The sequence below is a fragment of the Hippichthys cyanospilos genome, chromosome 22 (genome assembly GCF_059441005.1).
Source record: "Hippichthys cyanospilos isolate Australia breed blue-spotted pipefish chromosome 22, RoL_Hcya_1.0, whole genome shotgun sequence".
Lineage (NCBI taxonomy): Eukaryota > Metazoa > Chordata > Actinopteri > Syngnathiformes > Syngnathidae > Hippichthys > Hippichthys cyanospilos.
Window position 1 is genome coordinate 4,936,710 of NC_142390.1, and position 26,189 is coordinate 4,962,898.

The 26,189-nt window shown below is 41.6% G+C and overlaps 2 protein-coding genes across 2 annotated transcripts in view; one reads left to right on the top strand and one right to left on the bottom strand.

Moving 5' to 3' along the window:
- The window catches only part of chrm2a (cholinergic receptor, muscarinic 2a), a 35,538-nt gene extending 32,212 nt beyond the window's left edge, over positions 1-3,326 (bottom strand). Inside the window, exon 1 of the mRNA XM_088406237.1 lies at positions 3,182-3,326. The gene's annotated coding sequence lies outside the window, so the exon portion shown is untranslated. The remainder of the gene's footprint in view (positions 1-3,181) is intronic.
- Positions 3,327-4,962: 1,636 nt separating this feature from the next.
- The window catches only part of mtpn (myotrophin), a 41,999-nt gene continuing 20,772 nt past the window's right edge, over positions 4,963-26,189 (top strand). Inside the window, exon 1 of the mRNA XM_088406240.1 lies at positions 4,963-5,106. Coding sequence (XP_088262366.1) covers positions 5,101-5,106 — 6 coding nt within the window. The 5' untranslated portion in view covers positions 4,963-5,100. The remainder of the gene's footprint in view (positions 5,107-26,189) is intronic.

The window sequence follows — 26,189 nt, forward strand, 5'->3', positions numbered from 1 at the left end:
CATGTTCAATGACAGTGACAATTACCGATTTTTTTTTAAAACCATAAGTTGCATCGGTATATAAGTTGCACCAGCAAAACTGAGCAAAAAAAAAAAAAACAATTTGTGTCACGGATAAGCCACACCGAACTCGCCGAATCAGATATTTGCACAGAAAAATTATATATGGAAGTTATATATCATCAGTTTTATATACTGTATGTACTGTAACAAAACAAAACTGCAAATAAGCCGCACTGGACTGTAGACCGCAGGGCTCAAGTCATGAGAAAAAAGTTGCGGTTTATACTCCAAAACATGTGATAATTCTTTCTGTGATGCGTGAATGCAAAACCAGCTTTAGAAAATGAGTACAGTCTTGCATTGACTACAACCCATGTTTTACTTTCCTGTGAATACGCTGACAAACGCTGCATCGATTCCTGGGTTTTAAGTGCGTGTGTGTTTTGTTACAAACGCAATTACCAAATGCCGTTTGTTTGCCCGAGATAATCGTCCCCCCCCCCCTCGTTGCTTTCCACCCACCCCTCCGCCGCTTCACCAATCAATGGCCACTCTAGTACTACTTCATACTGCGAAGCACCGCAATCATTCGGTATCTTGATAAGGAGCTAAAAGGGCCTCCGTTGCCGTTGGTCGTCGCACAAGAGGCGCTATCAATGCGTTTTTTTTTTTTGTTTGTTTGTTTTGTCAAGCAAGCACAATCGCTAGCCTGGGCGCAACGAAAAGAGTTTAGGTTTTATGGTCTTTCCAAAAATCTGCAAAGTCAGTCCAGAAATGTCACATTAGCATTATTCGTTTTGACGAAAAAAAAAATACATTTTGGCGGCCCCGTTCAATTCTTTTTTCCAATTACTAACTACTCACGCAACAATCTCACATTTCGCGGCAATCCAGATGATTGAGTTTCGTCCTTTTCTCGCATCCAGTGCTAAGCATTAGCATAGATCAAAAAAAGATTAAGAGGCAGAAAGTGCCTCGAGGGTTGATTAAAAGCCTCCTCTTTAATAAAACACACACACAAACACATGTCTTGTGACTGATTGCTAACGGCGTCTCCTTGTAGTTGGCGGCCTGGCTCGAGCGCGCCCCGACTCCCCGACACGCCGCGGATGCACTTGATAGTCAATTGATGCCATTAGCAATCACTCATACGCAATGTGTGTGTGTTGTATTAAAAGAGGAGGCATTTAATCACAGCGGAACACGTTGGGGCACTGTCAGGCGCAGGATGTCGGGGCATGCTCCAGCCACACTGACAACAACAAGGAGATGCCATTAGCAATCACTCATACACCCTGTGTGTGTGTACAGTATGTGTGTTTATTAAAGAGGAGACATTTAATCACACCTGAAGACATTTCCTGCCTTCTTGCCCCCCCCCCCCCCCCCCCCCCCCCCCCATGCCTCCCTTCCTACATTGTGATTGCAACGTGATATATGAACCCTGAAGCCCTCTCCACTACTCTCGAAATACGTTTTCTATTGAAATGTAATAAGCCATAAAATGTAGATCTTAATCTGCCTGGTAACAAATGACTCTGGCTGGAGGTTTTATTTTTTATTTTTTTTCGCCAGCGGAGACACTTGCGCAGCAAATAATTGACAGCTCCTCAATCATAGCTCCTGTCTCTGATTGATTGTTTTCCCTCAGGTGCTGTGTTTTTCTATTAAATCAAATGACCGGCGTGCGTGCCTCGGCCACCTGGTGGCACTATGTTATGGAAATAGAGACATAAATGAAGGAGACAGTCATAGTTGCTTGCGACAATAATATTAGTCGATCTTTGCAGAGGATAAGTAATGTATACCCATTCATATCTGTGTTTGTTGCTGCACCGTTTGTGTTTAAATACAGAACCAAAACATTTCCCATTGTGTTAGCACTTCCATTACATTAGCAGACAATGGATTGCTTTAACCTTTTACTGGGCTCTGCGGCCACTTTCGATTGTCTAAACAGGAAAAACGTCCAAAAGCAAGAATTGCTTTCATTCACTTGCCCTAAAATCCGAAATTTTTAAAAATAGAAAAACGCGTGCCTTATAAAGGTCGTTTTTCGCCTGTTTAGACTATTGCCTGAAAGCGGGCACTGTGCCCAGTAAAGGGTTGAGTACACATTGGGAAATTGTCAGCTTATTTTAAGTTCAACAGGAATAAAAAAACGTGGTAATATATAAGTATTTTTTTAACTGTTGCTTGTTGTGAAGTGAACTGAGATCAGATCTCAAGTTTGTCCCATAAAATCATATCCAAACTACCACTTTAGTATTGTCAGACATTTTTAACAAATAAAACAAAATGCGTCAATGCATTTTCCTCTTTAATTACTGTCATACTTTTTTCTTTCATTAATTCGTTCAGTTGATTGTATTCCCGGTGAGAATTTAGCTCACAGCATGTGAACGACCTTTTTTTCAGTACACAATTATCATTTTTTTCTCGTGAATGTCCATTTAAAACGTCCACAACCTTGATGCGTTTGAAGAGAGACAGACCCACTTTTCCGCTTCTAACTCCTCACACAAAAATCCACAACCTCTCGCTAAGAACCACAAAAGACCCAATTACAAACCAGTTAACAGTTGCATTTGGCCAACCTGTGAATCCTCCATTAGTTAAAGCACAACCATATCCTTTTTTTGCGCCTCTGATTTGCATGGCAAATCCACTCGCTGCGCACGTTTTGGCTCTGCGCTTTTACGCACGCGGAGCGCACGGACGCGCAACCATAAGGAACGCACAGTCGCGCACTTCCACTCTCAAGGTTTATGCAGCAGAAGCTTGTTTTAAAGCACTGCAAAAAAATTTGCGTCAAATCAATTAAAAAAAAAAGGCTCAAGATTGATTTGTTTCGGGCTCAAATGAAATTGCAGGAAATGTACGTAAACCTGAATATACATCCAGTCAGTAAGAGTTTGAAGGTTATTTCTAATCAAGAATATTATAAAATATCTGTGGGTGCTTGAGATATTTGTGTACGCAATTTGGCACAGGAAGATGCGAAGGAATCATCCATCTCCGTTATATCATTTGGCAGCGTTTCTGCGTCACTAAGCAGTCCAAATCTTAGTCTTGGCAGTTTTGTGTTTGAAAGCTTCGGGTTCATTTTCACACTGCGCTGCAGTTGAGATGTTAAGGAAAGGATACAAAAAAAAAAAAAACGATAACGTGGTCTTACCTGCTCTCACGCTTTTGTCATGCGTGTACACGGCGCTGCTGGTGCTGGTGGAGCAATTCTCCTCCGTTGATGCTGCTGTTGCTGCTTCTGCTTGTGCGGCTCCGCTTCATCGCGCCGTGCTGCCCGCATGTGTGCGCGCATGCTTGTGGAGGCGAGCGGCGCCTTGGCTGCGCACAAGAAACTGGGGGAGGTGCGTGAGGGTGGGAGAAAAGAAAGAGAGAGAGTGAAAAAAAATGAGGGTTGGGGTAGCGATGATGCTCCTTATTTGACGCTTATCTAAAGAATTAACTGCAATTTGACAGTATTCAAAGTGGTCACGGCATTAGGTACCCTTGCACAATGAGATCCAGTTGATAAAAAAAAAAAAAAGACTTGACGGACAGATTGCGAATTGGCAAGCACTTTCATGCCCACAGTTTTGGATGTGTCATACATGTCTTTTTGAGGGGGAGGGTTTTTTTCACATTTATGCAACATTTTTTACATTTTTTTACACACACATAGATAGATAGATCTAACAGCCTGTTAATACTCGATCTAGATAGATAGATCTAACAGCCTATTAATACTCGATCTAGATAGATAGATCTAACAGCCTGTTAATACGCGATCTAGATAGATAGATAGATAGTACAGTATTTAAATCACAGACCATTTTTCTAATGGAAAAGAAAAATCTGAGCTAATTCAATACAGTATGCTCTTCACGGTTCACGCCAATATGCAATATGTATGGGGGGTAAGGGGCCATCATGTTCTGTGCAGATCATTTAAATTGAACGCATTACTAGATCTCATGATGTCTTTAGGGGGGTGGGAAACGCACAAGATCAGATTTTATAATGTCGGCCGTACCTAATGTAGTGGCCCCGAAGGGTATTTTTCCGAGGATGAGCTCACATTTGGATGGCAGCCTCATCCTCTTTCACAAGTTTACTAACAAACTTGAGTGCGCGCATCAGTATTCACCGTCTAAATCCAACGGTGGAGGTTGGATGGGAGGGGCGGTGGGAGAGATCCCACGTGAGGGAGACGAATAGTCTTTAATCAGGAGGAAGTTTGTGCTAAGTTGTTTACAGCAGATTGGATGCGTTGGCTGCACCTAATCCAAAATGAAAACAATCAGAAAACAACTTGCCTCGCTTGCTGTGTGCGTGCGTGGATCCCCCACATCACAACCCCCTCAAAAAAAAACAAATCCCCAAATCCTTCATCACAACCTTATTAACGACAACACATGCACCAACACTTTTATTTTCCTTGATCCAACACCAAAAATTTAAATGTTTGTTGACTGGATGAGAGGAATGACTGCGATAACAAAACGACTCTTTGTATATTCATTTAGTTTGTTTTTGTGTCCTTTTTATTATTTGTGCTTCGTCTTCAATTTTGCGAGTAATTTCAATGTTGCGTGTATGCTAGCAGTTGGCTTTTTTCTAGATTTAAAGCATTTGATACTATAGATCATAACGGGAAAATTAGGGCCGTATGGAATTAGAGGATTAGGACAAAAAGTTACCTAAATGACATAAAACAGTACGTAATGCATGGAATAATTATGGAATACAGCTAAAAAATATATAAATTATTTACTGTTTTCAAAGAAACGTTTACAAAAACAGTGTTAAACTACCGAACTGTTCTATTTGTTGTTGATGCTTTTTATTTATTCCATTTATTTATTTTTGTTCCCATTTGTATTGTGTTGATATGTTCAATAAATCAAATCAAATATTTGTAGCGTGTATGCTAATTATCTTCATTTTTCTGCAATTTAGAACTTCAATGAATGGGAAGAAGTAGATGCTGTTTATTCCTATTTGTTGAGCGATTCGTCTTCCTATTTGGACTAATGGCGAGCGGGCCACTTCAGCGTTCTCTGAAGTGCAGCGGAAGCGCTTGTGTTATAAACCAGGATGCAGGTATTTTCCTCTTTTTTTCTTCTTCTCTGTCCAATGAAAAGCTTGAAAATGTATTCCGTATATTGGTAATGAAATGTCCGGTGAAGCAGCATGTGGTTCAGTCTAAAAAATGATTGCTATTGAAACCATTGAAAATGGTTTATTATTATTTTTCACTTGGCGTGTGTTATAATACAATTAACTCCAACACAAAAGAGGTAAAACCCTAAAATATAACGAGTATTTGATGTGTGTATTTCAGGTAAGTGTTCTGTGGGTAATGAGTATTTGATATGTAGATTTTAGCTTAGGGTTCCTTGGGTTAATTGCTGTCCTTTTTTGACTGTTTCCATGTCACCAAATGAGTTGATTAGCATTTTCCCTTTACTTTATTTGAGTGTCTTAATTGAGGGTAATTAAGTGAAGTGATGGCATTAGATGTCGAGGCGGGACAAAGCATCAAAACGGGCCGGCAAAAGGTGCGCGGCATACATGAATACGTCATTAACATTGACACATCCCCACGGCTCTTATCTTTGTTTTGTTATTCAGATGCACGCGCATCAAAACACTACACACAAGAGTGCTAGCAGCTGCTAGCTGCGGCTAGTACCTGCGTCCTCTTCTTTTATTATGGTTGTCCGTCCTTTTCGCACCCCTCCGAGGAGAATGGGCGCATTTGGCAGACTTCTATTGGGAGCAGATGTTTTGATATGGAAGTACAATAAGAAGCAATTTGACCTTCTGCCACCTGCAGCCAAAAGTGGGAATACGAGGATTAAAATGACAAATTTATGCAAAGCTGATCGTCTTTGTGTAAAAAATGAGGAAGCAAGCAAAATAGGATCAAGTAGTCTTTTCATTTTATTTTTTTGACACAAGTGAGCATGCGCAAACAAGAGTGTTTGGGTCAGATAAAATAATTCAATTGTCAACCATAAAGCCACCAGAAGAGAAGATGGCGGCAAAATTCTATTTTATATTACCATATTTTCCGCACTATAAGGCGCAATGGATTATAAGGCGCACCCTCAATTAATGACATTTTAAAACTTTTTTCATATATATTATAAGGCGCTCCATCGTTTAAAAAAAAAATAAGGCTTTTAGGTGCGCCTTATAGTGCGGAAAATAGGGTACTTGGAAAAACATTCTGTAGACATGAAAAGCAACTATCTTTGTTGCATAATTCAGTAAACTTTAACAAAAAGGTAAAAAAATGTATACTGTTAAGGTTTTAGCTAACCCCGGACAAAGCCCAATAATGTTTTTTTTTGTTGTTGTTTTTTTTAAGCCATTTTTAATTTTAAAAAGTAATAATTCCTTACCAATGTGGTTATGAGGGTGTTAGGTTGTCTACAAACTTCCACCATCTCACCCACCAATGATGTCACATCATGACACAGGTTAAGTAAATATACAGTATTATGTGTATACATATGTGGTAGGTTCCAGCATGCCTGTGACCCTAGTGAGGATAAGCAGCTAAAACATAGATGGATGGAGGATTTACTCTAAGATAATAAACAAAATGATGATCCCAACAAAATGGCTTGTTCAAATGTGTCAAAACAAGTCAAGATTCAAACGTAACTAAATTTGAAATGTTCATGCTATTGTTATGCTATATTTAGCTCCAAATGCTAATGCTACACTACCGATGTGAAAGTCCCCGTTGCTAACAAGACAACAAGGCCAGTTAGCTTATGCTTCACTTTTGCTCATTCTGTATGCTAAGTTATTAATGCACAGTGTATTTTCCAAATATTATGGCTCATGTCTCGCTTTTTATGGTCTCAGCCAAGGCAACCACTGCGGTCGCATTGACAAGCTGCGAACATTTCGCTCGCATTAAATCACCACCTGGGAATGAGAATCTAAGAAAGGCCTGGCGGCGACGCGAACCGGGCGAGATCCCCTTTTATTTTCTGCTAATTACGCAGTAAATTTGAGCAGGGAAATGATTCTGCGCAATCAATTAGAAAATCAGGGAGAGACGGTCAAGCTCTCCGTGTCGTACTTATTGCTCCGTGTGAATTTTATCGGTTGTGGTTATTACAACAGAGAGTTTAATCGCCCTGCGAGATGAGCACAAACAGCGTGATTTACGATGGCCGCACTAATCACCGGCTTCCCCAAAGAATAAGTTTCTTCGATTCAAAATTTCCCCGTCAGTGCACATTCCACAACAAATAAAATGCCAGACATTGACAAATAACTTGATTTAATATCCTAAACTTTTACTTCTTCCTAAGTTATATCAAGGCTGCTCTCGACTCGGCCAGGCTTCACTGTAAAAATGAGGGATTTAATGACAATAGTATTCTTAGGACATGGGTGTCAAACTCAAGGCCAGATCCGGCCCGCCGTTACCATGTTAAAGCTTAGATTTTAAATTTAAAAAAAAGTTATGCTTCCTAAGAAAAACAAGCAATTTCCGAGAAAACGTATACATTTTTTGTAAATTTGCAAGAAAGGAAGTGTTGACCTCCGACAAACAGACGGAGAAAGGACGCCCCCAATCCCCATGGCGAATCTGTCCACCTGGCATATGGCAAGGTGCCCTCATGCCAAGGTGTTAGCTGGTCAGCAATACAACGATGAAAGTTGTGTGAAGTTTTTCAGAAAAGCAAATGAGCCTCCACGGCAGCAGATGGCAGCAATAGCACAGAAGATGGATACTAGCTAACCAGAAACATTTTGTCAACAAAGCTCAGCTATAGTGTTAGCAAAGTAACCACACATATATCTTCATAAATTTTTCCGATAATGGTTAGCTGCATTTATCGTCATGTTGCCCCTGATGTAACCGTAAGTCAAATATTTACAGAACATTGTTACCGTATTACCGCACTATAAGGCGCACCTAAAAGCCTTAATTTTTTTTAAAAAAGCTGATGCTGCACCTTTTAATCAGGTGCGCCTTATATATGGATCAATATTGAGATTGGGCTTCGTAGATGGGGAATAAACTGATAAAGTAAGCTTCACCTGTTTCTTTTGTGTGTTTACAGTTGAACAAGATTGCTCATATTGGTTATTATGCTATTGAGAGTTTAGAGTTGTTATTTGAGTTATTATTGTTATTACTTTGAGTATTACTATATTGTGTTTGAAAAAGTTTTAAAATGTCATTAATTGAGGGCGCGCCTTATAATCCGGTGCGCCTTATAGCGCAGAAAATACGGTAGTTTCCTTACTGTTACCATGGCGACTGCACCACATCAAACTGTAAGCTAGCATTTATCAGTCAACCGTTTAACTTGGCCAACACCAACAAACGATAAATCTTGACCCAAATTTCGTCGTGTGGCCCATAAAGTCGTGTTAGTTGCATATTGATCACGGGACCTTATACAGTGAGCGAGCGTGATGCAACGTAAGCACACATTAGCTCCCGTGAGCGTTTACGACCTTTTTACGCGCTGATATAAGCGGCGCCGAAGCAAGCTCATTAAGGGCTAGCGTTTTTACGAGGATGGTCGCCGTGCGCCCTTTGTGTGAAGTTAAGGTGAGAGCGAAACAGAAGACAGAATCCGCGTCGAAAGCATATCAGGAGACAACAGGCGGCGCCGCCAATTAACTCGCTCCAAGAGTTACGGCATTCTCCTGAGCGCTAGCGCCCGGCCGGTCTCAACCTTTTGACCAGTCATCCATAAATTAGAGGCCATTAAGTGGCGCAGCAAAGTAAGACACTCATTTAGAAGTGCTTGAAATATTCATCATTTCTCTGTCAATTAGCAGCAACTTTCTCCTGGCGGCCCTTTTAAAAGACATGTTTAGACACTCGCTGGAGCAGAAAGCCACATCGATGCGCTAACGCTTGACTTCCACAAAGTTAAGGCAAAATTCGTCTTTGTTCCAGTTCACCGCGGGAATCTTTGACTTTGGAAGTAAGCGGTTGACATAAATTTCACAGTTTGCTGACAAAATGTGCAAGTTAAGACTTTGCGGTTGGCATGTGGGAACGCCGCCACAATCTCGCATGCTGGATTTTTTTTGACAAAATGAGGCTGGAGAAGAGGAATAATCGCCACAACAAACTATGCAGAACAATGAGAACATTTATGATTTTTTTAGTATTTCCTTTTGTTTGGTCTCTGATACCACAAAACTTCCACTTCAGAACTTAACTGCAGATTTAATGCGGTATTTTGCCTTTTGATCTTTACAGCAACATCATTTTGACACTAGGGAGCTGAAATTTCGGTGACACAATGTCAATATGTAAATGGCTTGACTAAAACATTGTAGGAATTTCATCCATTTTCTAGAACCGCAAATCCTCACAAGGGTCGCAGGTTTGCTGGCGCCTATGTCAGTTGACTTTGGGCAGTAGGCGGGGGCCTCGTGTTTTTTTCGGACTATAAACTGCAACTTTTTTCTCATGATTTGAGCCCTGCGGCTTATTGTCCAGTGCGGCTTATCTGTGTGCATTTGTTCAAGGTATGAAATGAGCGATTAGCATGTGTTTTCTTGTGGTTGCTTGATTGACAAAATAAACGCTTCGGGATGACATCTGTACTTCATTGTAAATTTTGAAAAAATAGAAAAAAACTGATATATACGGTAGCATATCTATAGATAAAATATCTATATATCATAATCTATAGAAAAAAAAGACTGATGACTGAAATCCATAATAGATCCTTTTTTTTCCCCTCTCAAGAAAAAGCAGCGTGATGCAACTAATCACATGTTTCAGTCCATCAGCTCGGCGCGTTTCATCACTCATCTGGCATTCAAGGTTACGCGAAGTGACTGGAGCGCAGCTCCACTTGATTGCTTTTGTCTTGTTGCTCTCCTCGCTTGGTCTCGCTGTGGCGATGATAATAAAAATGTGACGCTACCAAGAGGACGTGTAGAATGTTCACAGCTATTTTCCCGATTAGAATTTCTCTCTTCATTTGCCAGAAGCCGTTGAACTGCACCGATTTTTTATTTGTCATGTAAAAAAAATATAATAACAACAAGCCGTGTGAACATAACTGCAAAATCCAGCCTTCTTTTATTAATGGAACAGAGGGGTTTAAAGTGTTTACATTTTGATTTATGAATCCCCTCATGCAAGATTAACACATTGTGTGAAATTGAACATGTCATAGTGCCGTTAGCTTAATTAATCAACGCTCGCCTGTGTTTTCCTCTCCTGTGTAACGAGAAAAGCGCAATAATAAGCAACATTGTCCTCTACTTTGTTTATTTCCTATTATTGTTTTGTAATGGAACCCCGGTGTACCACACTAGCAATTAGATTGAGCTGATTCAGCAAGATAACGGTGGTAATAGTGAGCTATTGGTTTATTTGTTCTGTTTAACGAAACCATTTTCTCATTACAATTTTCCATCTTATGCGAAGCTAATCTGTTAGTTTGGTGTGTCTCAAATTGGTTTTGGGGTCACGCCCTTTAAACTTAAATTGGTTCCCTGTGTATGTGGGCAACAGAATATTTTAAATGTGAAAAGTATTGATACTGTACATATTTGAGACCAAGATTACTAGAGTACACATATTTACTGAAATCATAAATTATTCAACCTTACACAGTTACTGTACTGTTATCCCTTCCCGTTTCCATCCCTTGGCTGGAGTCAGGATCACGGAAAGCCACATTAGCCCTCGGATTAACGGCGCCCAAACGTCGAATCAGAGTGAAGGCTGTAGCTGACCAAACATGACAACAAGAAAATCCAATTTATTACAAAAGAAATCTAGGTAACAAATTGTCAACGCTCCTTTGCGTAGGTACTCCTCTACCTCCCCGTCCGCAATAAAAATCTCAAACGGCTCGTGCTGATGAAAAGGTTGGGGCCCCCTGCTGTATATCACATGTTGTCGGTATGTGTGTGTGCATTGATACAGTTAGTGTGTAAGAGGCCAATCTGTTGTGCTATTGACGTTTCCCGTCGCACGCCAGCAGAATCCTACGGAATTCCATTAAACAAACAAACAAGCGTCGAGGGACAGCCCATAACACAAACACATCTAACACATCTCGCACATGTTACAGTGCACTCACAGCATGTACGCGCGTTAGCAATGTGTTAGCGCTCGGGATCGATATTCCATCCATCCGATCGGGAAGGGGTTTCTTCATCGCTCGCTCTGCAAAATATGAGGGCACGGGAATGCAAAGCGGCCCCCATCGATCCCGCCTCAGGCTGCTCCGTTTAATCTCTCCAGTGGGAAAGAGGGTACCAACGCAGATGCGCCGTTGTCGGGCCTGGGCTCTGTCGTCACAGATGTCATTTCAAGCTGGAATGACCTCGTTCCTCTTGTAAATGCTTTAGCCGCACCCCGTAATCAAGGCTGCGTTTATATGAATTCTATAGGTGTCGTAAAGCACCACAAATGTCCCGTAAAGTCCTCGTCCGCTCAACGGTTTACATATTTTGAGTCTCGGTAAGCTACAAATGTTCAAATGTTGCATTTTAAAAGTATTTTGCAAACATTCTTTGCTCAAGCAAATCTACTTTTATAATTAGAGCTACATAAAAGTAAACTGTAATATGTGTTCGCCCAATCCCCCAAAATAGGCAAATTTTGTGAGTAAATTAAAATGTATTTATTCAGACCTCAGATAAATTTTAACCAGAAATGTGGCCTCTTTCTGTCATATTTTTTAACTCTTTAACTCTGAATTGCTTAACATTTAACATGTGAGTTTTCGCACCTAAAGAAAGCGACACGGAGAGTAGACAGCATTAAAGTCTTCTGCTTTTTAATCATACATTTTCCCCCTTATTTTTGCTTAGAAAGTCTGACATCATTTTAATGCATTAACAAGAACTTTGTCCATTCCTGCCCACTTCCATTTCTGTCCTTTATCGCTGTGATACATTGCCGTGGAATATTGAAAACCTTTGGGAGAATTTGCTTTTAAACTCGATAAATATTCATACATGCTAATATCACTTATTAAATCCAAAGACGTAAGTCCCGCGCGACTAGAAACTTAAATAGTTATTCACATAGAGCGGCGGAGTAACCGGGAATTCTGGGTCCGATCCGAGTTCATTTTTTTGCGCTGCTCTCTCCTCCCTGGACAGCAGGCAGAGGTCAAAGGCATTTAGTGCTCATTTGCTGCTCTCAGTTAACCGATGAGCCACTTCAACCAAGCGAATGCAATTGGCGATGAAGGACTCACAATTTGCACGACGGGATGAAAATGAGACAAGCCAGCATACCATATTGTTTTGCGGCAAATCCAAGACAAAAGAAAACGCGGCGACGAGAACAAAGGCGAGAAAGGGGGAATGATGGTCAGGGAACGAAAAGCAGTAATGGAATTGTCAGGGTCCCCACATCATTGATTTAACGTGTGCGCCCCGATTGGCTCAGTTCTCACAATATGGGTCATGAATACAAGCAGAGAGGCAAGTGCCTACTTGTCAAACACAAAACCCTGCAGGAAACCTACTTGCTTTTATGTACAAAAATTGTAAAAATGAGATAATAGCATAAGTAACGATGATGTACTGTATATTAATATATTTATGAAATTGAAATGTTTTATGTCATAATTATATTACGACTTTTAAGACTTTTGCATTATGGGAGTCCAGGCTAAGCCAATCAATGAAGGCGTTGACAGGCTTGCAAAGGTCATAAGTCGGCCGCGAGCGTCACCTGGTGGTTTTGGGGTGTCAGCACAAAAATGTCTGCACCCCGTTTGCGAGTTCCCCTTGAAAGCATTCATGCAATGCATGATAAAACATCTGATGTTCAATATGTCCATAAATGACAATATTTCAAATATTTAATGGCAGTAAATGAGCCTGACATGGGCTAAATTTGACACCTCTTGTGTGTACCTCTCAACCTCCTGTTTGCAACGTATTTTTCTTTCAATACGTATGTGAGTGCGAGGAGTTGCACCAACTCGGTATTAAAAGTTGGAGACGGGTGATGAAGGTCAGCATGGGCGGTGCTTTATCAGAACGTACTAGCGGGAACAAGAGAACACAGGTTTTTTTTTTTGGGGGGGGGGTGCTCTTTGCTAACGGATGGCGCTGGCTCAGCAGATAAGACACGAAGAAGCACGAAAAAACGGAGAAAGGACAATGGTGAGGGGAAGCGTATAAGAGGAAAGAGCTGGTTGATTGACACCATTTTGGAGGAGGAACGCAAGATAAGGCTTGTGTTTGTGTACGCGTGCATGTGTGTATGGCTAACACGTTGAACAGCACGTCCTATTTTATCAGTCATAACAACACGGCTTTAACAGCAGCTTTATTTGCGTGGCAAGTGACGGGTATGCAACACAACAACACGCCACACTGAATATTTGTTTTTCGTATTAAACGAAAGCAGTAGAAAAAAAATGTGTGTGTGTGTATATATATATATATATATATATATATATATATATATATATATATATATATATATATATATATATATATATATATATATGATGATTTGGGCCCCCACTTTAAATGAATTCCCGCCGCAGCCTTAAAATGGATAGCGCCATTGTACCTGTGTGTGGGCGGCCATATTGCGCACTAGCCTTGATAAGAAGTACGGTGAATGAAAGAGTTGATAGTGAGAAGGTGCTGAAAAGTGCTTTATGAAAGCATGCCGCACAGCGGGCCAAGCTTCCCTGTCCTTTTCCTCCGCCTTAGTGGACGCTTTTGCTGAGGAAAGACTGGCGGACTGGCAGCGTTACAAGCCCGTGTCGGGATAAAACGGCATATTCCATCAAAGACAAATGCTGTATTACCATTGCAAAAGCCGGAGCAGATGGCTTGGAAAATGAGCCAAGTGGGCACATGAGCAAATGTTAAAAGAAAAAAATCTATACTTAAAATTGCAATGCCTACTGAGGAAATTGGTGATAATAAGCTAACAAAAAACGTCCTTGGAGTGACCTTGTGCACCTCTTTGCTGTATATATATATATATATGTATAAAAAAAATAATACATATTGGAAAGGAAAAATTAGCCCATGACACCATTTTCCATTGCGTTTTTTCATGAAGCCATCAGATGGCAAAACTGTATCGTTGATTTAAATTGTGTAATTTGAAGCGACTTGGTGGCGCAGTGGTTAATACGTCCCCCTCACAGTTCGGGGATCCGAGTTCAAATCCTTGTCTCCTTCAGTCCTTGGAAGTATGATTGAAGGGCATGTGGGAATGTAATTGAGGTCCTAGTATAATTTAGCCACGTACAGTAAAATTAAGAACTCAGTATTGATTTTGCAAGCCCATTACTACGTATTGGGATTGCAAATGTCCTTGATTGGAGGCATAAAGGTTCAATTTATTTTTTTAACACTGTGCATTTTTACTCTCGGTTGGAAATATTAAAATATGACACCGGATCTTTAATCTCATGCACATATTAGGCCACGCGCACATGACGATGTAGAGCAATAAAAGCAAATATGTTCTTTTTTTTCCTGCTCTTGTGGTCCTATAATGATCATTCTTCTTTGCTCAGGGGTAAAAAGGAAACCCGTTGTTCAATCCCACCTTGCACTGTTGGAAGCGTCCCTCCAATATTTATATCCCTACACACGGCGATGACACTTTTATCTGCTTTCCCGCCGGCCGCCGCCGCCGCAGTCGGAACATCGCCTCAACTCCGGGAGAAGAAAAATTCAGAACTTTTCCCAGTCCTGGTTGTGCCTCGGTAAATAAACAAATCCATCCCGTCGAGAGTGTTCCTACGACTCGTGATGCAGGTAAAAAATTATTTGTCCTCTCCTTTGAGTCACCTAGCTACCGTTGCTTGCTGCTAATTATTCAACGGAATCTCTGACACGCTGCTGCACGGCACTAATGAACACTTGGGGTGTTAAGCTACAGGGGATGTGAGCAGAAAAATTCTGCTCAGATATATATATATATATATATATATATATATATATATATATATATATGTATATGTATGTGAGCCACATGCTGCTTCACCATGTATCCTTAAAATGCCAAAGACAGCAAGGAGTAAGAGAATTGGAAAGAAGCGATGGTGGAAGCTTCGGGGGGGAAACCAATTGCGCAGTGTCACACTGCATTATGGAAGCAATAGATCTAAGTGGACATCCCCCACAGCCCCCACGGGCATACCCCACATTTCTGTGCATGCCGGAACGTTCGGCACGCTTTATACCGTCATCTGTCAGCCTGACGTCACAACCCGCTTCCTGCGCCAAGTCAGAATGAAATCACGATTATTGGACTGCTTTGTTTTCCCTCAAAGCCAGTTTCACTTGGAAGCATGGAATTTGACGGGCTTGTCTATCACCAGCAGACCCACAAAAAAGTTTCAAGAAGTTCCTGAGGGGTCGCATGGCTCTGTGGTTGTGTGATCGTCTCCCTAACGAGAGATGGTGCGACTGTTGTAACCATGTTGAAGTGCCATTGAAATAAACGAGTTGTTAGTGTCTATCGGTTTGAATAGGTACAGAAGAGAACAAAACTCAAATGATTCCATGAGGTCAAGTCCTTCGCTAAGCTTGAAAATTCAGCCCCTGAAGCCACTTGGACCTGGCAACATTAAAATTTGAGATGAAGAAGATGTATTAAGAAGCCTTAGACCATAGATGTCGAATTCCAGTCCTCGAGAGCCGGTATCCTGCATGTTTTTCATGCTCAGCTGATAAACTAATCATTTGAATGAGGGGTGTTAGAGAGAGAAACCAGAAAACGGCCCTCAAGAGCTGGAGTTTGATACCAACGGTGCTGGACTCCAGTCTTCGAGGGCCGGTATCTTGCATGTTTTCCGGTTTTCTTTCCCCAAATGATTAGCTGATCAGCAAGCACTGCAGGAGCTTGAAAATGATCCTAATTATTTGAATTTGGTGAGGGAAAAGCTTCGAAAACATGCAGGATGCCGGCCCTCGAGGACTGGAAATCGACACATTTACCTTACACCAAAAGTCCTTTTTCCCATTGAAGTCTTCATTTTTGCCCGATCATGTGACTTTGGAATTAAACACGAAAGAAAACTTTGATGATCGACCATTAAGCACAAAACTAGTGAATGTAAATATGAATATGTCAATCAAAACTTTTCATATTTTCTAGCTCGTCGTTTTTGTGCGTGCGCAACATACTAATGCAACCTGGAAAATAAGATTTTGTCTCCTCGCTTCTTTTGAGCATATTAAAAGTAGCTTGCGTCGGATGTACGTTGTTTATCCTTCTAATCTCATCGCTCTTTTGATGAATTCTCACGCTTTTTTTTTTCTCGATTAAAACGCAACAACGTTGCAAAGCAGAGCCGATGTTCAAAGACAAAGCGCCCAATTTTCTTCGAAGATAGGAAGTTTTGCTAACCTAAGACCGAGCGAGAACTCATTAAATGATTATGTGTGCATTGTTTGGCAACTGAATAATTCATGTTTGCTTGATTGCCGCATTTGAAGGTTTTATTGCCGGGCGGTGCACGACAGAGTGAGGTGCGTGCGGCGGGGTGCGCGCATCTCATTTGTCCATCGGTAGACTTTTATATCAGCGCTCTTTATGATTATTATTATTATTATTATTATTATTATTATGTCTGTCAGTTAGCGTGGTGGTGGTTAGGTCTCGCACACTTGCCACTCATCACCCGCTCTGCGTTTGTGGACCGTGACGGACGGACGGGTGGCGGTTGCCTAGCAACACCATTCGGAAGCGATTCCGTTTCATCCGTCCCGGCGACAAAAGGAGAATTAAAGCTTTTGAAATATTTGGATGCCGATGTTTTTTTTTTTAACCTTTTTTTTTTTTTTGTATTGGAGGAGACTCAGATGCCTCGAGCCTTTCGGTTTCAAACTAGCGCGTTGCTATTTTGCACGATGGAAAATTCTCAATGAATGTTCCGAACTCCTGTTTTAAGGATCGTATCAAGCAGACAGCAATTTTTTTTTTTTTTTTGACAATGTGTCAAATTTCCTGTGTATTCTCAGGCCTGCCGTTTTTTATAGTTTTGCTCGTGATAAGCAATCCCCCCAAATTTCATTTTTCTCAGTGAAACAGGCTGCAGGGACAATCATTTTGATTGATCCTATTTTGGTCTCCATTTGGTCTTTTTTTTAGTCTCGTGTTGAGTGTGCTCCTCCATAACTTTGACGTTAATAAGACGCAAAATATGGTTAATTTATCTCCTCCTCCGTTTTAAATCAAAGACGAGAAATGCAAAAGTGCACGCTATGCAACCTGTTCGCTAAAGATTCCCGAAGTTATGGGAAAATTCCCTTCAAGCTTTGAAACGCTACTTATATTTTTTTCTTCTTCCTCTTCCTCTCCCTCCTTGGGCTATCTGCAAAGCTCCCCTGCTGCTCCGTCGACCTTAAACTGCGCGATGTTTGAAGCAAAGCGAAGCTCACCTTTGGCGGGCTCCCTGCTGAACCAGCAAGTGGCACCTAAAGCGGGGACGTCACAACAAAACAACAACAACAAAACATAGCTGTGTTGCAGAAGGTTCCGGAAAAAAATGGTGAGAACGAAAAAAAAAAAATTGCCATGAGGAAAAATCGCAAATATGATGAGGTACAACCGTTCACAGCTAACAGTGTACGGTATTTTTTATTTGTATTTTTTTATATTTACTGTCAGCTTTTACCAGAGTTATGCTTCTCGTCGGAGCAGCATAATTAGCTTGGTCACTAGCTGAATTTTTTTGCTATGGATGCGGCATTAATGATTGTTCACGCGTTATTACGTAGAAATAACTTTGTTGACTTTTTGTGACTTTTTGGGAGAAATGGTAGCATTTGACTTAGGGAAGGTGGTCTAATTATTATTCACTGGTGCGTCAACGTGAATTATTTCCACTCTCATCCGTAATATTGGAAAAGGAACATCCTTTTCCTGTTTCGGCTAATAAAGAGTAAAAGGAGACACTTTGACTTTTATCAGCCACAACTTTTATCCCTCTGTCGTTTTTTCTCTCGTAAAGTCCGTCGCATCCATTAAATCAGGCTTTCTGCAAACATTTCGTAAATAGCCCTCGCAGGGACCTTTTGGGTCTCGCGGCAATAACTTCCTGGCAGGAATTGAATATGCTTTTATCCAGGAAATATAATAGAAGTCATGGAAGGAAGCCACTTTTTCTCTTTTTTTCAGTGGGAACATCTTTTTGTCCCTTGGAAAGGTTGAGAATTGACCCATCGTTCTGGCATAAAGTCTATACTAATTCAGAAGCGATCCGACAAAATCTTCTGTATTTAACCCCTGGGTGTCCGGGGATTTTTCACTAGCCTGGCCTTATCATCACCCAACTTGGGCTGACCTTGAAAGTGTCATAACATTGTCAAGTATAAGGATATATTTACTTTCAAACCCTCAAAATGTTCAGTGGCATCAGCCCTATCCATACATACAGTATATACACCCCCTCTATGTACAAAAAATGTAAAAATCCGCTAAAGTAACTATGCTGTATATTTATACAATATTTATGAATATTTATTTATATGACATATGACATTTATTATGTCATAATTAGAGTATTGTGACTCATGAAGACTTTTGCGTGATGGTAATCCAGGCTAAGCCAATCGTCAAAGTCTGAGAAAGGCTTGCACATGTCATGTTAGCCGCTAGCGCCACCCGGTGGTTTTGGGGTGTCAATACAAAAATGTATTTTGCGCCCTGTTCTTCATTGAAAGGATTAGTGCAAACATTGGGGGAAATGATTGATAAAACATCAGGTTTTCAATGTTTCCAAAATTGACATTTCCAATTTTCATTGGCAGTAAATGAACCTGACATGGGCTAAATTTGACACCTATAGTCTGTAGCTCTCGGCCAAAATGTTCTTCTGGCCATGGCTTATCATGACTGCTTTGTGCGTCAGCTGATGATAGTTACCGCTACCAAATTTCATGCTTCTAGCTGAAACTAGCTTCAACAGCTCGGAGGGGAAAAAAAAAGTATCTGATCATGGTTCATAAAGTCTCATCCTCTCATTGTGTTCTAATTAGTTACTTTGTAGCATTTGTTTATGTGCCACATGGTTAGCGATTGTACATTGTTTCCCTACAAAAATCCCATCTGCTCTATTTTTTTTTTTTTTGCCACCCAGCAATGTAACAAACTAATATTGAGCAAATTAAACAAAAGAGGGTCATGTCGGCACTTAAGTGTTTATGCATGCGCACGTAGGAGTTCGGGAAAATATTACAACTTGTGCTCTGTTGCCCTTGACATGTCTCTTAGCCTTCCCTCCGACTCTGTCAGCACTTTGGCATCCTCCGAACTCCCCTCACCACCCTCAGCTTTAGCCGTCTCTCATTGCTCCCCTCTTTGCAATATCCACATTCATGGCCAAATGAGCCTTTCGCCCCGGGGCCCCGTCTTCGCCCCGAAGAGTGAGAACCTCGGTGAGCTCGTTTACACCGAGCGGCAGCGGTGGCTGTTCAAAAATGTCCGAGCTTGACTATTCATGTGACGATACGGACTAAAGCTTTGACAGGGCTGAGCTACGGGTCGCAGATTTCCCTTTTATCGATTTCAGCTAGGTTAAGCTAACGCTAAGGCTTTTTCGTTAACACCTTGAAGGACTTTCACAGATTCAGCCGAGTAGTTGCCAAATTATGTACGACATATCGTTTTGAGGATTTGAAATTCTTGTCTTTTTGGGCGAACCGTGGTAGCAAAGCTTGACTTGTCACAAGATGGAAACCAGAGATAAAAACACAAGGTCGGAGCCGAACCAAAAGTTTGTATCATCGCACCATAAGCCAGGCAGTCTAGTCAATATTTTTGGATTTCCTTATTACTAGATGAAGAAGCGTGAATGAATCGGTGGTCTCAAATCTAAAAACAGAATTTTTCCCCAAAGGAGGATCTAACAACTGGATACTAGGTGAGAATTACAACTGCAGAGCCTCGTCGCAACGTCGCAGATGGGCAGGGAATTGAGACACATTGTTGAGTGTAAGGGAGGGGGAGGATCCAGTAGATCAGCATTGTTTCATGGATTTAATTTCTCAATTCCAGCTATCTCGGCCTTTATTCGTGGAATAATCTCCATCTTTACCTCGGGACATTTTCATGAAATGCGCCGTTAAAGTATGTGTCGCTATGACATGTTGGTTTGGCGTGAGATTTCCCAAGGTGATTGTAAAGCATCCGCAAAATTGCCACCGGATTTAACAAACCTCCGATATCGCCTTAACCTCACCCGTGGGGTTCTGAAAAATGCCATTTTCCGCTCTCAAGAAGTCCATCACTGGCGACGTTAACCTGCACTTAGGGTAATGTAACCTTGACCGAGTCCAGACGGTCTTTAGGATCTCTCCAGGTGTCGACAATGATGATGACAAAAGACAAAGTGATACATAGCTCCCTCTCGGTAAGGGAATACCCATCGTTGTATTTTTTTCCCGTCGCTAACGACCGTCTTTAGTTAGTTATGAGGGCGTTCTCAGAGTGAGGTTCACGCAGAGGGACCAGGGAACGTCACAGTGATTTATCTACCTCAAACCTCAGCACGCCGCTCCACGCAACATCCATCAACTCGCCTCTAGACTGCCCATTTGTCTTTGCGCTACTTGTCTTCGGCGGTAGAAACATCAGGACTCATTAGTCCGAGGGCTCCATTAACCAGAATCCTCGGAGTCCTCTGACTCACGATGGCTTTCGGAAATTATTCAATTGTGTTGTTTGAATTGATTTCGTTAGCTTGGTCACTTGAAATTCTGCAGCTTTGAGGAAAAACGAGTAAAACCGTTCCGTTGCACCGGTGTGTCGGCTTACTCACCACAGCACACCTTGACGAACCTTTACTCTCAAACACACCTGATTGAAATGATTAGGATCATTTTCAAGCTCCTGAATCAGGTGTGTTGGAGAGAGGAAACCGGAAAACATGCAAGATACCGGCCCTCCAGGACTGCGTTTCGACACCTATGGTTTTCTGGGGCCGGCATGGTTCAGCGACAGATCCCATGTCTCCCAACCAGGAAGTTGTGGTTTTGACCACCCTGGCGAAGTACCCTTGAGCAGGATAAGGAATCCCCGGTTGCTCCTGATGCTATGTCATCACGAGCCTTCCAATAAATGAAGTATCGTTTACCATACCACTTTTCAAGCGTTATTAGTATGCAGCGCTGGAATCCATGTTTGGGAGCTTCCTCTTCGTCGCTTCCTCTTGCCATATGCTGAGCTCCGTGCTGTCCTGCAGGAGCAACCTCAACTCCTGTCGCGCGTGCTGAGGAAGCGCGTGGAGTCGCCCCGGGGTCTCGGCTGACACAAAAACCCAAATAAGGCAAAAATCCTGTCACAACAGCTTCCAGCAACGGAGGATTTGTGGGCCCGCGCATTCTTGAAAGGAGCTGTCTGCGGAGAGCTGTGTTCAGAAAGCACCCCGCGCTATGTTTAGGCCATGGGCACCAGGCGGGAACGTCTCATTGTTGTGCCCACGCTCCATAACGAGCGAAGCGCACCTCAAGAGTCGGAGGTGTGAAAAGAGCAGCTGAGGACTGATATTATTACTTCAGGGAGTGTTAATGGCTCTCCGCTGTTGCCTTTGAGTCAAAAACATGCGTAACAGACAAAGAGGTTCTCGAGGGGTCTTGGATAATTGCGAGGTGTGAACAGAACCCAAGAGGTCTTTCTTCAAAAGTAAATTAAACTTTACACTATGGTCTCGACAAGCTACTCGGTACAGAAGATCGGGAAATTTCTCAAAGCGCGCTTCTTGTTACTCATGTTTCGGGTAAGATAAATATAAGACGGAAAAAAGATCGCTCTGAAAACCGAGTTTCAGAAAGTTCCCCCGAAAAGTCAGCTTCAAGTGATGCTAGAAAACATTAAAAAAAAAATGTCATTTTCACCCCCCCCCCCCATCCAAAAATCTGTTTTTGTCATAAATGTCCGCCCACCTCGCGAACAACAACAAACAAGCTCGCTGGCTGCTTGTCAGCCGGCTGACAGTCGATATTCTTGGCCATTAACGCGTCGCCGCTGACACGCCGCTCTCCCGCGCCGCCTAACGAGCGCCGCAAATGGCCGCCGGTGACAGCGAGAAACCATGGCCAATTTTGTGCAAAAACACATAACCCCTCTAGGCAGCGGCTGCTCTGGCAGGTGTCAGTCGTCGGAGGTGTGTGTTGGACGCCCTCAGGCTAGCCAGAATTGGGGGGTTGCGCAATCATCACAACTGGCAATATATTGTCATGTAGGACAATTGGGCTGATCCCCAGCTGTTTGATTTAGAATGTGTTTGTAATGGCGACAGTGAGTTTGCCATTTTGCTGTGCTGTTTGTGTGTAAAGGGTGGTTCTCAAAGTGGACTCTTGACTGCAGAGGGTCCGTGAAATAATGTGGCTTATTCACTCTTTCTCCCACGGAGGAAAATGTTCTATTTTTCTAGAGTATCTGGCACTCTTAACTTGGCCTAGTTAGGTCAATTTTTTCCGATTTTTTTAATATTTCCAGTGTTCTTTTATTGCCACGTTATCATTCGTCATTTCTGATCCTGCTTAAAGGTCATTCCGGGGCATGTTTTTTTTTATGCTTTTCTGCTCTTTTTTTCCAACCAATGATGAGAACATTATCGAGGTCACTACTCCATCCGCCATTGAAGTCGGCGGCGCGATATAGTGACGAAGATACCGCAATGTTTACCTCTAATTACCGCCCTCTCTTTCCCAGGAGTCCGGAAGTTCTCTATGGGAGATGCTGTGAGAAAGCGCTTTTCTTTTTCCCCCCAATATCACTCCTTGCTTTCTCCTTCTTGTCGGCTCAATTAGAGGGCGTACACACAAACAGCATAGTGGCCCCGGCTCAGGGCTAACACCTCTGGGGGTCCCCACGCACACACACACACACACACACGCATGCATGCTCACTTGAAGCTTGAAATAGCAACAAGTCACTCTTCTCCTATTATGGCCAAGTATGCCGTCCTATTTTCTGGGTGGAACAAAGGAAGGATGATAAGGGCTGCTATCAGGCGAATGAGCACGTCCGTGGCTTGTGGGTCAGCTTTTAAAAAGAAGACTTTTTTATTTTAACACCCGCTTGGTGTCGCGGGGATGCGGCATGTAGAAAAACGAGCAAATAATATGGGACAGTTGTAAATTTTGCCTACTGTTTTTTTTTTTTTTTTAAATTGCTAGTTTAAAAAAAATGTCATATTAAATCAGTGCTTTTCAAATAGTAGGGCGGGCACCCCTAGGGGGGTGCGAGGTGATGCCAGGGGGGGCGTGGATGATCCCAGGAAAAAGCTTTGTTCTTGTCACGTGGAACGTAATTGCAATCAAGTAATCATTTTCATCATTTTCTTTTAGTTTCAGGCACTTTGCTGCACGTTTTTTTCCGTTTTAGACTAAGCTGTAACCCGTATAAATGTGATGTATAAAAGTTGATTTAGATTGCCTTTTTCTGTTGATGTTAAAAAGGATACAGGTATACTTAAACAATTTTCATCAATAATAATCATATTTATAGTCAGTGCATCGACTTTTTTAATTAAGGGCTATATAAATAAGTTTGACTCGACTGACTTAGTATGTTGCACACTGCTACTTTCATTTTGTAGTTTCCATTATTATTATGATTATTTTCAACGGTGTTAAATAGTTTTTATTTTATTTTGAAGTAATTTTTTTGTAAACCTTAAAATTATAAAGATCCAGGCTTTGAAGGCGTCATTTTTACTGTTATTTAATTTTAGGATATTACCAGTGGTAATTCCATTGGCTTTTTTTGTCATGTTTCATGGCAACAATTTGGCAACACTGAACAATGTGTTGCATTGTTATTCATAAGCACTTTTTATTGTTGTTTTTTGGAGGCAAATGTAAACGAGCCAATAAGATGATGGCAACGGCAGAAAGTGTCTGGTGTGTGTGTGTGTGTTGTGCCATAATGCTCCATAATGACTTTTCTGTTTGTTTTATTACATTTTAGTCACGTCGTTACATCCTGCTGTTTGCAAAAAGCAGTCATTCATCTTCCCAAGAAGTTGATTTAAATCCCCCCCCCTCCCAAAAGAAAAACCCAAACAGACCCTCCTCTCCGATTCGTTTTTACTTATCAGCTTTATTCGCCGGCGGCGAGGAGGCGGCGGTCGGGACGCCATCGATCAAGCGACTCGTAAACACTCGGAAGGGAAACTGCGGGCCAAATGATTTGGAGCCAAAAGCAAAACGTGCTCACTGCTGCCCAAAATTGGCGCCAGGATGGCGCCATTAAGGGCCCAGCATGCCCCCCGGTCCTGTACACATCAGACAAATGGAATAGCTCGGATGATGAAAAGCTAATTCTCACAAATTAAAAGCTTCCATGTGGAAAAACAAATCCGCAAATAGAAGCTTGCCTCAAACGTAATGCGTCGAATGTACCTTTCATGGACCCTGTGCATGTTTCTGTTTTTGGACTAAGATGTGAGTGGGCTACAAAAAAGAAACACAACAAGTCCAGGCTCTCAGAACGCTTCTGTTTGTTGAAAGATGATCCATTGATTTTTTTTTTTTTTTTTTTTTCCCCTCAGGTGCGCTGTAGCTCTGATCTAAAAGCATTCTCACCTCCAGCTCTCCCGCTCGCCCTGTAACTGAGTTTACCGTCACCGCGTTGAACTTTGAAAAAAAAAAAAAACGAGTTTCTGTGGGGCGTTAAAAGCTGGACTAAAAGTATTGATTTCATTGGCCGTTGTTGCTTTTAAGGGTCACTTGTTTAGTTGCAAGCCCCCAAAAAATATCCCAGATCGTAAATATTGTTTTTTGTTTACTTCTCTTGTTATAGGAGGATTTCAACTTGTTTTTTTTTTTCTAAACCTTTGCTCAAATATTTTTTTCTTATTGGTTCTATTATCAATATCTGGGAACTATGATCTAAAATTGATTTGAAATAGTTGTGTCTCAAATCATCTTTGCTCCATGAAATGAAAACGGTACAAAGCACAAAAGTTCGGAACGTGTTTATTAGTTGTGCGCTTTATATTCAACTCACAGTAAAGACTTGATTAAATATGTGTATAAAAAAAAAAAAATGACGGCCAGAATCGGCGCGTGGGCCACATGTAAAACTTTTTGTCTCTGTTTTCCCTTTCAACGAAGTTGCTATTGTGCTACTCCATGTGCTGTCCCTGCCTCGGCCACCTGGGGGCAGTGTAATACACTTCTTCACAGTTATACATGCGAGTCGTTCTTTGCGGAGGATAAAGAATATGTTCTCTTGTTACCATGTCGAAAACCTTTTAAATCGGGTTACTCTTATCTCAAGGCGACTGTTAGCGTTCCCTGTCCGGGCTAAATTCAAAGGGACGATGATGACGTTCCGCCTCCTCCCTCCAGGTGCTGGGATGACGACGGGTCCGCGTATTAAGCGTGGCGTTTGAAAGGGGCTTCAAACCAACCCTCCTCTTCCTTTCCCTGTGCTAATTAGGCAATTGAAAGATCTGAGGCGCGCGTGTGTGGGAGGATAATTTGGGTTAAAACGGCAATGCGTGTCAGCCATTTATCCCCCCGCGCAACAAAGGGAGGGGGCAGCTGTGATTTGAAAGCGCTTTCACGACTTTCCGCCTGTTACAAAAGCGCCCTTGTTGTTTATTCGCCAGCGCAAAGCTCTCCGTCGCGAATCGGCCATAAAAACTCCAGTTGCTTCCTCGCACGACCGTTTCACTCTGGTGAGAAAATGATTGATAGTCGTGTTTTTTTTATTTTATTTTTTTTATCTGCGCCGGAGGTAAAAATGAAGCGAGTTAATGAAATAAAGAGACATCCCCGTGAAACTTGAAAAGATCCTTTGAGCTGTTTTTCTTCTCAGCCGTTTAATAACTTTGTCTGTTATTCAGCATGACCTCCTCGGTGTATTGTGCTTATCGCTGTTTACATGCGACTTTTGCCACAGGGATTTTGGTGCCTCACTTTTGATTGACAGCTCGTATTGATGTTGCGTTGCTACAACACTTTGCAATAAACATGTATGTATATATATATATATATATATATATATATTATGTTTTTTTTTTTAATAGTTATAGTTTTAATCCTCTGGCTTTTTGACTTAGTTTTCCATCAATTTAATTTTGTGTATTGCTATTGTTTTAAATATCTTTTCCACCTTTTTAATTACTTTTAATTCTTTAATAACAAACAGAAAAAAATCTGAAAAATTTTGTTCCATTTTTTTTTTTTTTTTTTTACTTTTTGAT